General features: G+C 43.8%; 2 protein-coding genes across 2 annotated transcripts in view; one reads left to right on the plus strand and one right to left on the minus strand.

Annotated features, from left to right (window-relative positions):
* Positions 1–1,614: 1,614 nt before the first annotated feature.
* LOC115007770 (histidine-rich glycoprotein-like) lies at positions 1,615–3,445 on the plus strand. Its single transcript, XM_029430734.1, has 3 exons — positions 1,615–1,669; positions 2,492–3,150; positions 3,194–3,445. The coding sequence occupies exons 1-3, from the start codon at positions 1,615–1,617 to the stop codon at positions 3,443–3,445; spliced, it is 966 nt and encodes a 321-aa protein (XP_029286594.1).
* Positions 3,446–4,349: 904 nt separating this feature from the next.
* The window catches only part of LOC115008333 (plasma membrane calcium-transporting ATPase 1-like), a 90,012-nt gene continuing 77,568 nt past the window's right edge, over positions 4,350–16,793 (minus strand). Inside the window, 1 exon segment of the mRNA XM_029431880.1 lies at positions 4,350–12,963. Within this exon segment, the coding sequence (XP_029287740.1) occupies positions 12,718–12,963 (246 nt within the window). The 3' untranslated portion in view covers positions 4,350–12,717.

Below are 16,793 nucleotides of genomic sequence, written 5' to 3' on the forward strand. Positions count from 1 at the left end.
CTAGTGAGTATCCCCACCCCGGCCCGACGCCTCACACCTTGGGCAACTCCGGAGAAGAATAGAGTCCAACCCCTATCCAGGAGTACGGTTCCAGAGCCAGCATGGAGGTAAGCCCCACCAGATCCAACTGGTAGCGATCCACCTCCCGCACTAGTTTCGGCTCCTTCCCCCACAGAGAGGTGACGTTCCACGTCCCCAGAGCCAGCCTCTGCTGCCCGGGTCTGGTCCGTCGAGGTCCCTGACCATCACTGCCACCCGTGTGACAGCGCACCCGACCCCAGCGGTTTTTCCCATGAGTGGTGGGCCCACAGGATGGATGGATGGGAGGCACCATGTAGCTTCTTCGGGCAGTGCCCGACCGGGCTCCGTGGCAAACCCGGCCACCAGGCGCTCGTTGTCGGGCCCTCCCTCTGGGCCTGGCTCCAGACGGGGGCCCCGGGCTTCCTCCGGGCAGGGTCTCTCCTTTCCTTTCCCTTTCTTTCATGAAGTCGTTTATTATTATTATTATTATTATTATTATTATTAATAATAATAATAATAATAATAATAATAATAATAATAATAATAATAATAATAATAATAATAGTAACAATGATGATAATAATAATACAATAATAATAATAAAAAAGATTTCTGAAGGATATTTCATGGTGAAGTGTAGTGTTTGTAGTGTTGTAGTGGGACGGGCTAAAATCCTATTTTATCACATTACATTTTTATGATGTATCAAAGTGCAGGACAGCTTGATAATATATAATATCATTTAATATACATATACGTTTCATGCATATTTATCCATGTAATATCTTGGGATGGAAAAGGCATAGATTGTTTCTGCAGCTTTTTCAGTTTTAATATAAAGTTTCCAGAGTTTGTTTACGACCATATTTAAGCTTTAATACAGGAGTAACACTGGGCGCCACGTAAACATGTCACTATGTGGCACAGTGATAGTATTGTAACGCTGTCACAGCTGTATGTTTACAGAACATTTAAAGGTCAATTGAGCAAATGAATGTTTATTCGGTAAGATTATATCACTCTCTACCCTTCAGGTAGCTCTCAGACTCAAACAGGTTGGCAACCCCTGCTCTAATACTAATATTAAAGTAACTTAACGTGATAATATTTATGGTGAACACTTAAAGCTCTAACACCCGCTTCAGAGAGCAGATGTGCATTGTGAATAATTTAAACGTCTGTATATTTGAATAATTTACATTCCTGAGCACTGGTCCGTACTAATAAGATACTCTGTTTGGGTTGGGAAACTCGAGTATCTCAGGATCAAGAGCTGAAGAAGATTAACTGGAGAAACCATTACTTGCTTTATTTTCATAATAAAATGTCCTCCTGTACAACATCATCCACACACAGCTTTGTAGATTTGGAGGCTCCTCCGGTGTAACGCAGCTGGTGTCCACATGGTGGCAGTGTTGCACTAAGCAGCTGAGTGCTACTGAGGAATACGTTCCTAAACCCAGACTACCAAACTATTATAATAAAAATATTTAGTACGTCCCAATACATAGTATGTCAAGTGCTGTACGTCAAAAATAACCAGGATGTCCTCCTGCATTGGGTTGCATTTTGCAGCATGCTTTTCAGGCTATAATGACCCACAATCCTTTGCACAGCGGACATATGAGGAAGAGGGTCAAAGTTCAAGGTGCAACGTCATGAAGTAGTGTGTCCTAATTGATTAATTAATTTATAATTTCTCTGATATGTAACGCACGATACCTTCGGACTGTTGGATAGCGCCCCCTAGTGACAGAACTGTTCATTACAGACTTCGCTTTCTAAAATCCCAGTGACGGGGCTAAAGATGTGAAGTGTGTCCTGGGTTGTAACGGTGAGCAGTACACTGCAGTATTTAAGTTGACGATTGTCATACTGTGTACATTTGCTTTTCTACGGTATTGAAAAATACTGACGTAAGTGTATGAGCTAAAGGTACAGACAGGAGCCCCTACAGTATATGCTATTTAATAATAATACTAGGATATCATTTTAAAAGCTTACAACTAATGTCATTTTTCATTAAGTTGATAATTTAACATGCTATAGTGCTGCTGACATGTAAACTAGCATGTTTTGTTCTGTAACATGTTATTTTAATCAGGTTTATAATTCTGTTCTTATTCCTCTAATGGTCATTGTAACTGATAATAATAATAAATAATCATAGTTATAATTATACTTATAATTATAATTATATTATGTGAAAATCTAGTACCGTATATATATATATATATATATATATATATATATATATATATATATATATATATATATATCCTTTTTTACATTGCATTTTCCATCAGTTTCAGTAGCAGCTCTAGTCTCTTTTAATTCCCTCTGTTGTCCTGGGGAGAGGTCCACTTGTTGCCGGTCCCTCATGATATTCAGTCTAAAAAGGTCTGCAGGTCTCAGATCTGTGTTTCGGTTTACCAGAGTTATTTCTCTGTTAAGATCCACTGTATTTTAGATCGACTCGACCTATCCTCAAGTCTGTTTGTCACCCTGCTGCTGTACCACCTGCAGCCGTACCACCTGCAGCCGTACCACCTGCAGCTGTACCACCTGCAGCCGTACCACCTGCAGCCGTACCACCTGCAGCCGTACCACCTGCAGCCATACCACCTGCAGCGGTATCACCTGCTGCTGTATCACCTGCTGCCGTACCACCTGCTGCCGTATCACCTGCAGTGGTATCACCTCCTGGTGTATCACCTGCTGCTGTATCACCTGCAGCCGTATCACCTGCAGTGGTATCACCTGCTGGTGTATCACCTGCTGCTGTATCACCTGCAGCCGTATCACCTGCAGTGGTATCACCTGCTGGCGTACCACCTGCTGCTGTATCACCTGCAGCCGTATCACCTGCAGCCGTATCACCTGCTGCCGTATCACCTGCAGCCGTATCACCTGCAGTGGTATCACCTGCTGGCGTACCACCTGCTGCTGTATCACCTGCAGCCGTATCACCTGCTGCCGTATCACCTGCAGCCGTATCACCTGCTGCCGTATCACCTGCAGCCGTATCACCTGCTGCTGTATCACCTGCAGCCGTATCACCTGCAGTGGTATCACCTGCTGCCGTATCACCTGCAGCCGTATCACCTGCTGCCGAACCAACCTGCAGCGGTATCACCTCCTGGTGTATCACCTGCTGCTGTATCACCTGCAGCCGTATCACCTGCAGTGGTATCACCTGCTGCTGTATCACCTGCAGCCGTATCACCTGCAGTGGTATCACCTGCTGCTGTATCACCTGCAGCCGTATCACCTGCAGCCGTATCACTTGCAGCCGTACCACCTGCAGCGGTATCACCTCCTGGTGTACCACCTGCTGCTGTATCACCTGCTGGTGTATCACCTGCTGCCATATCATCTGCAGCTATACCACCTGCTGCTGTATCACCTGCTGCTGTACCACTAGACCACTAGACCAGCATCTTCCCTCAAACTGGGATACTCATCAACTCCAAACTACAACATAAAAAAGTATTTTGTTTTTCTTATGTAGCATAAAGGGACTACAACTACATTTCGTTGAGCCACTCTGTGTTGTTCAATAACGATAAATTAACCTTGAACCTCACTGTCCTCGTTTCCCTCTCAATAAAGCTAAAGTGATTTCCTGTTTCTGATCAGGTGCTAATCGTGAAGCTGTGACAGACTCTAGTGTGGCCAGAAAGAGAAAGGGAAGTGTAACTACAGTGACAAGGGCATGATCCCTCACCGGCTTCCCACCGACCTACATTACATCCAAATTTAACTTTATCTAATGTCACTGATGGAAAAATATCCTGAAAATATTCCATTTTTCTCGTTAATGTAAGGATTTGTACCCCAGGTTTTAAATAATATGTGGAAAACTGCACTCTAATCTGCAAATTGGACACAAAAATGTAAAAAAAGATCTAAAGTTAGAATAATTGAATGAATTCAAAGGCGTCATGAGGAATGTGGTGACGAGAGGCAAGCGGCTGTTTTTCTTGAGAGGCCTGTGTTACAGCTGATCTTTTGTTCTATTGTGAACTTTGTAGGTCATGTATATGTCGTAATTGTATGTGTGATAATGTCTCTCGTATAGATTTTTATCTCACTGGGGCTTCCTGGTAAAATAAAAAATTTAATTACCCTTTAAAAAATAGTTTTTGACTAAAGCATTCAGGTTTATGTGATTTCCAGTTCAAAGTGCAATGTTAATAATACTGTATGGTGTTGAGATCATTCCTCCCCCCGCAGAAGTCTTTCATTCACCCAGAAGAAATAAATACATATAAATAGTAAATAAATAAAAATAATCTGTAAAAAAAGAAATCACAAATTGACACTGATTTATTTCAAATTCCAATGGCTTTATTTTATGTATATATATTTGTATATATTTATATATATTTATATATTATATATATATACTTATGTAACAACTTTTACTCAGTTGCTTGATTATCATCTTTTGTTCAGCTTAAGTTCAAACGACATGACACTAAGACCAAGGCATTCCACATGATCATATCTTACAAAAGAGTAAAGAAAACTACATGAGTGTGTGTGCACCTGTCGCACACACACACACATGCACACACACACACACACACATACATACATACATCAATGTACAGGTATCGTGGTTCTGTTTGTAGAAAGAAATGAAAATTAAAAAGCGGATAAAGAGACGAGAGACGAGCAGACAGAGGGAGAGTGTGAGGGAGAGAAAGTGAGAAACTGGAGGATTCTGTTGCATAGATTGAAGCAAACAGGAGGAGGATGTTTGATCGAAACAGACAGGATGAGAGTGACACACACACACGCACTGAGGAAACACACCTTCACTGAGCCAACAGCCCATCACACACACACACACACACACACACACACATTTAGGGAAGCACAGGAAGTATTATTTTGGCTCACAAACAAATCCCTGCTGAGGCTCAGAATCTGACAGACAGGACGACTGAAGACACGGAGGTCAAGTCCTCTCTACTCTTACACGTACAGAGGAGAGACGACAGACATGTGCCAGCGCTTTGTGCTCAATGCTAACATCAGACGATGCTAACATCAGACGAGGCTAACATCAGACAAGGCTAACATCAGACGATGCTAACATCAGACGAGGCTAACATCAGACGATGCTAACATCAGACGAGGCTAACATCAGAGGATGCTAACATCAGACGATGCTAACATCAGACGAGGCTAACATCAGACGAGGCTAACATCAGACGATGCTAACATCAGACGATGCTAACATCAGACGAGGCTAACATCAGACGAGGCTAACATCAGACGAGGCTAACATCAGACGATGCTAACATCAGACGAGGCTAACATCAGAGGAGGCTAACATCAGACGATGCTAACATCAGACGAGGCTAACATCAGACGATGCTAACATCAGACGATGCTAACATCAGACGAGGCTAACATCAGACGAGGCTAACATCAGACGAGGCTAACATCAGACGATGCTAACATCAGACGAGGCTAACATCAGACGATGCTAACATCAGACGAGGCTAACATCAGACGAGGCTAACATCAGACGATGCTAACATCAGACGAGGCTAACATCAGACGAGGCTAACATCAGACGATGCTAACATGCAGGTGTTTAGCAGGCATAATTTTGTGCGGCGCAATAGAAAGTCAATGCAAATTTGCAAATAGGCCTTCGCAAAAACTTGACATTTTTTAAACTCCAGCGAGAAATTCACAAGAAAGCCAATCAGCGTTTGAGATTCTCCTGACGTTGTTAAATCAGAAAAGGCGGAATAAGTAGCCGTCTGTGGACATCTGCCACCAATAACTAACATCTTAAATGCCGGTGAGTCTATATCATTTTTAAGTTTCACAGTATGTAGATTTTTAGGTGCATTAACAATAAAGTGTCTGCTGTATTTCTATTTAATTTAAATGATTTTAAGATGTTAGCAGAGCTCCGTTCAATCCAAAGCATTTTAAAAGTTATTGACCTGACATTCTCATGCTCAGTTTATTGCAACTAAATCCAAGCAGAGTCTGTTTATTTTGGGTTCTTACCGCTGAAGTAAATCAGATTAATTCAGCCGGACAAAGTAACGTGAATAAACACAAAGCACATCTGAGGCTGATCAGGTTAGTTAGCAACCTTATAAAGCAAAAAACTAATACATAAAGAATTCATCCTCACCAGAAAGCTTTGAAACAACTTTAAGAGCTCCGTGTTGGAAAAGATTATAACAATTTTACTGGAGTCCAAACAGCTGCTGATTATTTCTCTGCTGATAACAAACATTCTTTGATACCAGATTTTATTTTGTCTCACATGAAGCTGATCTGAATTTGGGTTTTGGACAAAGTTTCTACTATTTTCTGACATTTTATAGACAAAACAAGATTTTGATAAATCCAAAAAAATACAAATGAATCAATATTAAAAAGTATCCTTAGTTGCATCCATATATAAACTCATTGCGCTCTGCTGGACAAACATCAGACACATAAACAGATTTATCTGAGATTAATAAGATCAGACGATATATCGCTCGGGCTCTAACATGAAGACAGACAATGGACAAACATTATCCTCGTTTCTCCTCAACCTGCAGCGCTGGAGAAGCAGGAGGATAATGATCGATGAGATCAACGTGTGTCACATGACGATGAAGCCTACCTGAAGGTTTCAGGTTAACAGTCATCCTCTCCCTCCTCCTCTCACTGCACAGATGAGTGGGTGATGAGTTCAGGAGAATCTGAAAATCTCAGTGTGTGTGGGTGTGTGTGTGTGTGTGTGTGTGTGTGTGTTGGGACGGGAGGATGAAACAGTTACAAGGTGGATAAGCGGACAAATCTGTTACAAGTTATTTTGTTTCTGGATAAATGAGACGATGGAAACAAAACAAAAAAGAAGAATCTTCATCTTTCATCAATCCATCCATCAGAAGTCACACAGTTTTAATTTCCTCAGTGTTTCCCCTTACATGAGAGAGTGTGTGTGTGTGTGTGTGTGTGTGTGTGTGTGTGTGTGTGGGTGTGTGTGTGTGTGTGTGTGTGTGTGTGTGTTTGGGGCATGTATTTGAGATTAATTTGGTAAAAACAAGTCAACATTTTGGGATGTTTCATTCCATACTAAAACATGCAGAACACAGAACATTGAACACGTATACTGAACAGTTAGTTTTATCCAAATGCAGTTTCTCTTTTTTTTTTTTCATCTCTTTTCACACAGAGTGGCTTTAGGCTACACAGAACACAACAGAACCAATCGCACCAGGTTGGACATATTGCTTTAAACCACCAAGTTTTGTATATATGTCATGCATGCCACATAGATGATATTATGTTTATACAAAAATAACACCAACGCCTATTACTGTGTATCATAGTAATTACAGAAAACAAATCTTTTTCAGTCTTTTTTGCAATGAAGTTCAACTGAGAAACCATATACATATACATATATATATATATCTATGTATTCATATCTAATATATCTATATAATACACACATATATACTACATATAAATACATAGATAACATATAAATATATATGTTGAGTAGTTATGACTTTTCCAACTGTGATATTCCAGTTCGTTTGAAGCATTTTTTTTATATTTGTGAATGTTGAAGTGGATGAGAAGGTTCTCCAAAATACTCCTTAAGATCCGACAACAGGAAGCTGTTCTGAGAAAAGGCAGTGCTCTGAAGAGGAAGCAGTCAAAATGCAACGATGAGGATAAGAAGCGAGTTTCTCCCCATTCAGAAGTCCTGATGGAAAACTGAGAGCTTCTGAACTCCTCTGATGGCGGGGCTGTACTGTGCACCCGGCATGAGATGTGAGGGCAACCAGTCCAACAGACGACCAGCGCAGCCACAGCGAGAGCAGAGGGACAATCTTATCCAGGCGGCATGGGGGGGACGGGGACGGGGGGGAGAGGGAGGGGGTCATGTGACTGCAAACTTTCTAAAAACAAACTTGTGCAGAAGAAAAGAAAAGAGAAAGAAAAGGACTTTGGCAGAACATCCTTAAAGCTTTGCTGGATGACGATTGGCTGATTGCCCCCTCTGTCCCATTTCCTGTCCCCGACACAGACAGCAGGTACACTTCATTCACTTATATATGACATTATTTACATTGTACTGACTGCAGGAGCAACGGTGTTCTGTCCGATTCAGAGAATGAACAAGAACAAAGAGAAAAAAAACGTTGTTGTGTCTCGTTTATAGCCAACGGACACACGGCAGGAAGAGGAAGTGATGTCACGAGCACTTTAACAGTCCTGCTCTCTTCCACGGGAAATGTTTTCTGAAGTTGGTAGTTTGTATAAAATGGCGATGACATCTACAGTTACAGCTGTGTCCGTCGCAGGCTCCGCCTCCTTCAATGTCCGAATTTCATGACCAAATCAAAAATGTGGCCCAGGGCGCCGCCCGAGCATTTTTGCGGTCCCTAGTCATGTTTAGACAGCCCCCTCCCCCCCCCCCCCCAGTATGTACACATGTACAGCAGCAGTTAACTAGAAGTAATCAGATCTTTTAATCCTGAAGTTAAGACGAATAATAACAGAGGATCTCTCGTTTGATGGCTGATGTTAGGTGGAGATGTTTTTAGCAACCGAGCCCTGACCCAAGACCCAAGTCAAAGTCAAATTATATTCAGTGTAATGGGGTTCCTGATCTTGGATCACTTTGGAGCGGGTCCAATCATCCTCAGACTGTCCTCGAGTCCCCTTTGGAGCCCATAGACATACAATGGGATGGCACATTTCCACTGCGCGGCTCTGCTCAACTAGACTCGTACTCTTTAGTTCTTTTATTTGCAAAGGTTGAGGATAAAACCTGGTACTTTCTTTTGGTAGAGGTTCCAAACGACATGAGCTGCTGAAACACTGCAGACCACTGATTGGTCAGAGATTTGTCACCAGCAAGACACGGGACATCCTGCACAAACCCGCCATTTTTAAATAGCCAAGCTACCGCCAATAGCGACCCAGATTTTAAAAAAGGTCAGTCTGCTAAACTTCGGCCTGCAACGTTTCTCTGTTTGGTTGCCGATTAAAGGATTCAGCGAGTGTCCTGTTGTCGATGATTTCAGGACAGTCTTACTGCGAATCCCATCTACACTGAATGTGTACTATCTGCAGTGGACCTGGTACCAAAAGTCAGTTGAGTGCAATCAAGTAGAACCAGGCAGTGGAAACACGGAATAAGATCGTCTTAGCCTAACGATGCTAAAAAGGCTGGAGGGCTTAAAGCAACTCATTGGTTTGTCTTATGATTCGGGCCGGCTCTGCTTTGGTCCTCAGGTTATGTTGTTAAGTTTTGGTCCGTCTGAGAGGGATTGGACGAGACACGGCGTCATAGGCCACGCCCCCTTCGATGGGGGCGGAGCCTGAAGCGGGACACAGCTGAGATCCTCTTTAAAGCTCCGACACCAGTCAGTTGGAAAACAGCATCAGTCCACTCATTCAAAGAAATCAGTCGTAGTAGCTTCAAAATACAGAAACAAAGAAACCCAGAGGTTGGATCAATAATTATACACTCCCATTTAATGTTTAAATACAGTTAGCTGTATTCACGTTGCATTGGCTGAACACTAATGGAGTTGGATAACTGCGTAATCACATAGCGTGTAGTGTGTCACAACATTTTAGATAAGGTGAATATACTCATGTAAAAGGGGGCTGATGAGATTAGATTGTTGAGATTCCAATTGAACGGCCGACAGGAAGTAAACAAGTCACTGCAGGTTTCTGAGCCCTAACATCAGGTGACCAAGACGACACACGTGGCATAAATATTTAGAGAGCTGTAAAAACACAGAGTCCACGTTAGATTCATCTCATTCATGTACTGTACTGTCACCACACTCTTCAGCCTATACATATATATTCATATATCTCCAAAATATTAAAAAGTACTTAATATAAAAATACAGAAGAATTGTAAAAAATGAGCAAAACATTGAATTTTATATGAAAACCATGCAAGAAAGATTCCCCATTTAGTTAAGTAGTAACTCTAAGATTCAAGAAAGCAAGGGAATGAAAGGGAAGTGGTCGGATGAGAGAAGCGCAGGCGAACTGCCACCCACTTGCTTTTCATGTAAACATTGTAGAGGTCCTTAAAACTTGGTTCGGCAGTGACGACTGAAGATTTTCTCCATGCTTTTTGGTCGTGTCTGGAGTAAAGGGCCAGGGGAGGGGGGGGGGGAAGTCGAGGGGTGAAAAAGTCCAAAGGAAACCTCGATAACAATGAGATAAAAAACAATACAGACAACCTATAAAATATGGCTCTGAGTTACATAGAAAAAAGCTCATCAGAGGGGAGAGGAAGAACCTAGTCATGACAAAAGAGTTGGAACTATGGCAGTAGTAGCACGTAGGTTGATGGCTGCTAGTCAGACTAAGAGGGGATTACACGCATCGCTGCTTCTGATTGGAAGATGATTCCTTCTTCTTTTAAGACAGTAAATCTGCGGACAACGGCAGGCAGGAAGTACTGAGCGGCGGTGGGGACACACAGTGGATTTAACTTTTACAGGCTCCCATAAACCTCGGAGTGGCCGCCACATAGACGCCTGTCAATCAAACACAGCGACGATGACGATCAAACATCCTCTCTGCTGACAACTTAGTTTCTGTTTATAAAGTCTGACAAACGAGGGAACAAAAACATCAGACCTGGTACTAAGATTGGTCTTTAACAAAGACTCTGTTCAGAGATCCATCAACTTCATGTCTGTGAGAATGGAGCTTCCTGCAGTGTGACCCTGAACAGACTCATCCATGCACGGGGGTTACCGTAGTCCGGCGCCACTTCTACCCGGAAATAAGTAGCGGAAAATGGATAATACAAGGATTTTGTCTTTTATTTTGAAGAGACAAAAGGATGAATACTTCGAGTTAAATTGACAAAGATGTGAGTTGAATATTTTCTGGAAAGCTGCGAGGGTCCACGTGACATGAACTTCGTCATCGGCGGCACAGTGGGGCAAGTGTTCAGCGGGGGTCGCCTCACAGTGTCACGGTCACAGGTTGTCTTTTTTGATTGGTTGCAATGCTTCACAAGCTAATTATTAGCTAATGCTAATACGAGCCTGTCATGGGGGAGTTTGGGGGGGGGGGGGGGATAAATGCATTTAGATCGTGATGGCGTTCAGAGAATGCGGTGGCCTCATTTCATCAGCGCTACCTCTGCTGTGAAAACACGTTTGCAAGGAAATTTAAGATCATGCAGACAGTACACAGATTATAGAGACATCACACGTCTCTTGATATTCCCTCGCTCGAACCAGACGAAGTCCCAAAACTCTTATTTCTGCTCAGAGGAGCGAGGATACACGAGAGCAGCTGACACGCCTCCTTATTGGATATCAGTTACTGATTGGACGCTGCAGCTGATTGGACAGATCTGATTCTGGTACCGCAGTGAAGACAGATTACAGATTAAACTCAAGTGCAACTCTTTTTAGATTTGGTTTCTGATTGATTGAAGGACCACAAACAACTTTCTTCATCTGTAAGAAAGATTTTTCTGTAATTTCTTCCATTAACTTTTATTATATTCAGAGAGTCGAAGAGCCCGTCTGTCAGCAAGACGCCATCTTTACATTACATTTTCTCCCACTATAGAGCAGAGCTGCTGCTGCGGCTGCGACATGACTATTGATGAGTCTGTTTTTGTCCTGTTGCGGTCACAGGAAGTTCAGTCCTACAGACAGGAAGTTAAAGGAGCCGTGAACAGACGCTGCTGCAGACTAACACACACATGGTCGTCTAAACAGAATCCCAAATATTCATTCCTAAAGTTATCATGCGACTCAACACGAATGAGACATAACATGCATCCTACTAGAGCGGGAGACATGTACCACGCTCCTGTTTCCTATCGACACTGTGGACGTACTGGAGGGAGGGGGGGGTCAGAGCCCGCTGAGCGAGAGCGAGCCCTCTCTGGACGCCGCCATGTTAGATATAATTGGGGTAGTAAACATTCTGTCCTCCCACATGCAACACAGCTGATGAAAGAAAAGCAACACATACAGACACGACAAAGGGAAGAACATTTCTTTAACAGTTGAACCTTGAAGACTGTAGTGTCACACTCACAAGACATTCTCAGGCGTTTGAATCAACCGTCCATTAACATTCGTTAGAGCTTTTAAAAACAGACAAAAAAATAAAAAGGTTACATTTTTGCATTTGCCTAAAAATCTTCTGATGACCAAACCCGGCTGTTAGCTGTGTAGAGGAGCGGGAAGCGTATGTACATGAGAATCACTGCACTCGTTCAAAAGTTCGGTGCCGGTTTTGAGAGCGTTTACGCAGGAATGAAGCGAGTACAGAACATGCTGCTGCGAGTCCCGCAAAGATCGAACACAACGTAGTTTAAAAGCTTTTTCAAAAGGATCATCAAGTAAAAAATATACATGAATGGACAAAGACTTCAACAGAGGAGACTCTGGACTGTGTGTGGCGCTGATGGTGGAGGGACAAACTTACAGGCAGAGCGACGCCACAGTCAGTATGAAAAACACAACGTGGCAGGAATGACTGAGGGGGGGGATAAGACGATGTGAAGCATGTGTGAGTGCAAGATGAGGGGGTGCAGAGTGACTTCTCTCCTAAGTGCGACAGTTCAGTTGGTGGGATGACAGATGATGCTGATAAAGAGGAGGGGGAGGAGGAGGAGGAGGAGGAGGAGGAGGGAGGAGCTCAGATGGATGACTCGCAGCTGTGGGGGAAGGCGCTGGGCGGCTCTCCTCCTCCCCCCGCCCCACTGGAGGCGCTGGGGAGGGGGTCGATCTCGTCTCCGGTCTCCTCGATGGTGGGGATGCGAGCCTCCTCCTCCGACTGGGGGACGAACTCAGGGTGGGCCATGAAGCTGTGGATGGAGCTACGGGACTCTGGGCTCTCCAGCCCCACGTGCAGGGAGCTACGGAACGCGTTCACCACCTTAATCTGAAACAAAGGCGGAAAAGAAGACGTCAGAGCACATCAGCAGCTACAGACTGTGATGTGTGATGTCAAACAGGCAGCGGGGGCTGATGATGGGACACATGGTGGTCGTGCGTCTGAATCTGGGCAGGGAGGTGCAAAAATCACAAAACACAACGTTAGCGAGTGAAACAGACGAGAACACGGTGGGAGAACTAAAAACTAAGTTCCACAAAACATCAACACCAAAGGTAAAAACACGATCACGATGTTGGAGGCAGCTGAGTGCAGGAAGACAAACGGAGATGTGGAGAGGCATCAAATCACAACAGCTGCAACACACACACATGCACACACACACACACACACACACACACACACACACAGGCACAGAGGATTTGGACACGCTGACTGACTTTTATATGCCGCTGCTGGTTTCAGTCTTCTGCAGGTTTTTACTCCCAGTCAGCCAGAAGAGCCTCCGTGAGGTGCAACACTGAAGCTCTTCTGGTGACGTTCATCCCAAAGGTTTCACATTAGGTTTGAGTTCTTCCACATTCAACAGGAAAGAGTTCTTCACCAAACACAACATTAGAAGCAGATTGTTTACTGGAGCATTAAGATTTATATTCTTTGGAAATAAGTGATCCAAACCAGGAAATACACACCCAGACCTAAAACCAGGATGGGCAGGATGTCCACATCCTTTAGAGCACGATAAGGAACATGAGACGTCATGATTGACAGCTGCTCTGAGACTGAAATTAAATCAAGAAGTCAGATTCATCGTCTTGTTGACTCAAGTGTTCTTGTTATTCCGGATTCTCTTATAAAGCACCAATAAATACACATACGTTTCTTTATCTAGTTCACTGTGCAATGCCAGTGCACATTCACACATTGCATTTGATCAAAGTGTGATGCATAAATAAATATGTTTAAATACAAAAAGAACAATTGATACGCTAGAAAACTGACTTCTGGGGCCCCTGAGGGTCTGAGGCCGCTCTGAGTAATCTGGATGGTGTCAGCACCAGAACAGAACACTTTCAAAAGATACTCTTCCCCAATAAACAACGCACACACACACTTGGGAAAAACAACAAACACATGCACTGTTAAGTATTTATAATCACATTCAGAGCCAGAATCATTTTGTCCTCTAGCTGCTCTCTTCTCTCTGCCTTAAGTCGTTTCCTCTGTCATGAATCCACAGAGGCTGCAGCTGATCACACTGATTTATACGCACCAGCAGACACTCTTCATCATAATTAATAACCCTGCAGTTCAAAGCTCTCTATTACTGAACCACAGGAGAGCTGCAGGCTGAGCACTGCAGCTTAGAGTCTACATGCAACCATCACACACATGCACAAACGCACTCATGCACACACAAAGCTCACAAGTTAAAAAGCTCTTGGCTGTTAAACCATGAGAGACTTGCTGAGCCTGACAGATTTAACCCTGCTCAGGATTAACCCATAAAGTTATCTTGGTGCCCAGGCTGTCGCCTTGGAGAAGAAGAAGTAAAAACAACAAAAGAAAATAGAGCAGGATTTTCTCTTTGTCACGAATCAGAACGATTCACAGCTTCTTTCTCTTCTCGTCGACCAACACTTGTGATCTGTCATCGACTCGTCAGGCAGCAAGTCACGTCAGGGTTAATAGACGCATGTTCAAGAGTTTAAATCTCCACAACATGCAGGAGGAGCGGCTGCAGGCTGAGAGGGAAGTGATGAAAGGTATTTAAATAAAAAGAGGAGAAGGAGATTAAGATGCAGCATAAGAAGGTGAAGTAGGAAGCACAGTGTGGAGTTAAGAGATGGAAACACAGATCAGGTGATGAGGCTGTCTGCACAGTTGAAGAATAAAGCCATATTCTACATTTCTGTTATTGTTCAATCATCACATGAAAAGATCGAAACCAACAATGTGATAGTTTGTCATTCTGTTCTCTGGTTTTGTACAGATTGAACTAACAAGACGCACGTTAGCGAGCTTTACACTCTAAACAGAGGCTGGAGGCAGAGACCAGGCTAGCTGCTTCCACCTGCTTTCAGTCTTTATGCTAAGCTACGCTAAACACGTCTCGACTCCAGCCTAACAAACAGATGTGAAATTGATATCCGTCTCCTCCTCTCACTCACAGAAAAATGTGGAACTACTCCTTTAAACATCTTGCTACGTTCTGCTCTCAGTACTTTGTATCTTCACACTGAATCTCTCGGGGTCTCATTACTGCTTAATTATTGCTTTCCAACAGCTGTTTCAGAGGTTTATTTTGTTTTAAATACTGCAAATGCAAACTGAGCATATCCTGCTGTTGCTGCTTCACATTAAAAGCTTCCCACTGTAAAACCTTTTGAAAGCTTTTATTGTGTGAAGCAGCTGTAGACACCAGACCCCCCCCCCTTAACATCTTCACATCTGTCTGTATGTGTTGAATTAACGCACATCTTATTGGAGTGTATCTCTGTGCATTGCATATTCTTTTTATACTTAATGTGAACCTTTGTACATCCCCTAGAATATGTTTTTGCATATTCCTGCATAGATCTTTCCCTTTTCAACGGTTATATTACGCAACTTCAAAAAATAAATAGTATTTTAATTACATTTTTTCTGTTTCTGTACAAAATTAAAAGAATAAAAAATACGGTTTTAAGCAGAAACTATGGAAACTAATCCTGATTTAATGCTTTACTGCTCAGCGCTCGTTTAAGTCAATATTTACTGTTGACAACTTTGAAACATAACTTCCAGCTTTATGTGAATGGTCAGTTATTGATAGTAATAAATAAGATAATCGTTCAGATATTTGAGTTTAGTTCAGGATGTGCAGACAGAAACAGAGAGGTTTGGTGAGTCATGCAGCGTTCATGCAGTTCAAACAGGGAGAGTAAAGAAAGAGTCCAGCTGGGTGAAGCGAGGTGTTAGCTGGCCTCCGGTCACCGACTCACTGCCTGCAGTGGAGGAGGAAGCAGCAGCAGCAGGAGGCGGAGCCCCGGCCGAGTTGGTGAGAGAGGAGGAGGCGCTAAGCCCTACGTGGGTGGGGCTAGAGAGAGTTTTGGCAGCAGTGGAGTCATTGTGCTGGCTGACCACGGACGGCTGGCGGCGCAGGGCACCGGGCACCGGCGCCTGGCCCGTCTGGAAGGTATAAACCACATCCATCTGAAGGAAGGACAGCCACAACACACCGTTAGATAGTGAGGAGACAGAGTGAGGAGACAGGACAGAAGAGGCAGGACAGAGAGTGAGGAGGCAGGACAGAGGAGGCAGGACAGAGGAGGCAGGATAGAGGAGACAGAGTGAGGAGGCAGGATAGAGGAGACAGAGTGAGGAGACAGGACAGAGGAGGCAGGATAGAGGAGACAGAGTGAGGAGGCAGGACAGAGGAGGCAGCACAGAGGAGGCAGGATAGAGGAGACAGAGTGAGGAGGCAGGATAGAGGAGACAGAGTGAGGAGGCAGGACAGAGGAGGCAGAGTGAGGAGAGAGTGAGGAGGCAGGACAGAGGAGACAGAGTGAGGAGACAGGACAGAGGAGGCAGAGTGAGGAGGCAGGACAGAGGAGACAGAGTGAGGAGGCAGGATAGAGGAGACAGTGAGGAGACAGGACAGAGGAGACAGAGTGAGGAGACAGGACAGAGGAGACAGAGTGAGGAGAGAGTGAGGAGGCAGGACAGAGGAGGCAGAGTGAGGAGGCAGGACAGAGGAGACAGAGTGAGGAGAGAGTGAGGAGGCAGGACAGAGGAGGCAGAGTGAGGAGGCAGGACAGAGGAGACAGAGTGAGGAGGCAGGATAGAGGAGACAGAGTGAGGAGACAGGACAGAGGAGACAGAGTGAGGAGAGAGTG

This window comes from Cottoperca gobio, chromosome 5, assembly GCF_900634415.1.
Source record: "Cottoperca gobio chromosome 5, fCotGob3.1, whole genome shotgun sequence".
Lineage (NCBI taxonomy): Eukaryota > Metazoa > Chordata > Actinopteri > Perciformes > Bovichtidae > Cottoperca > Cottoperca gobio.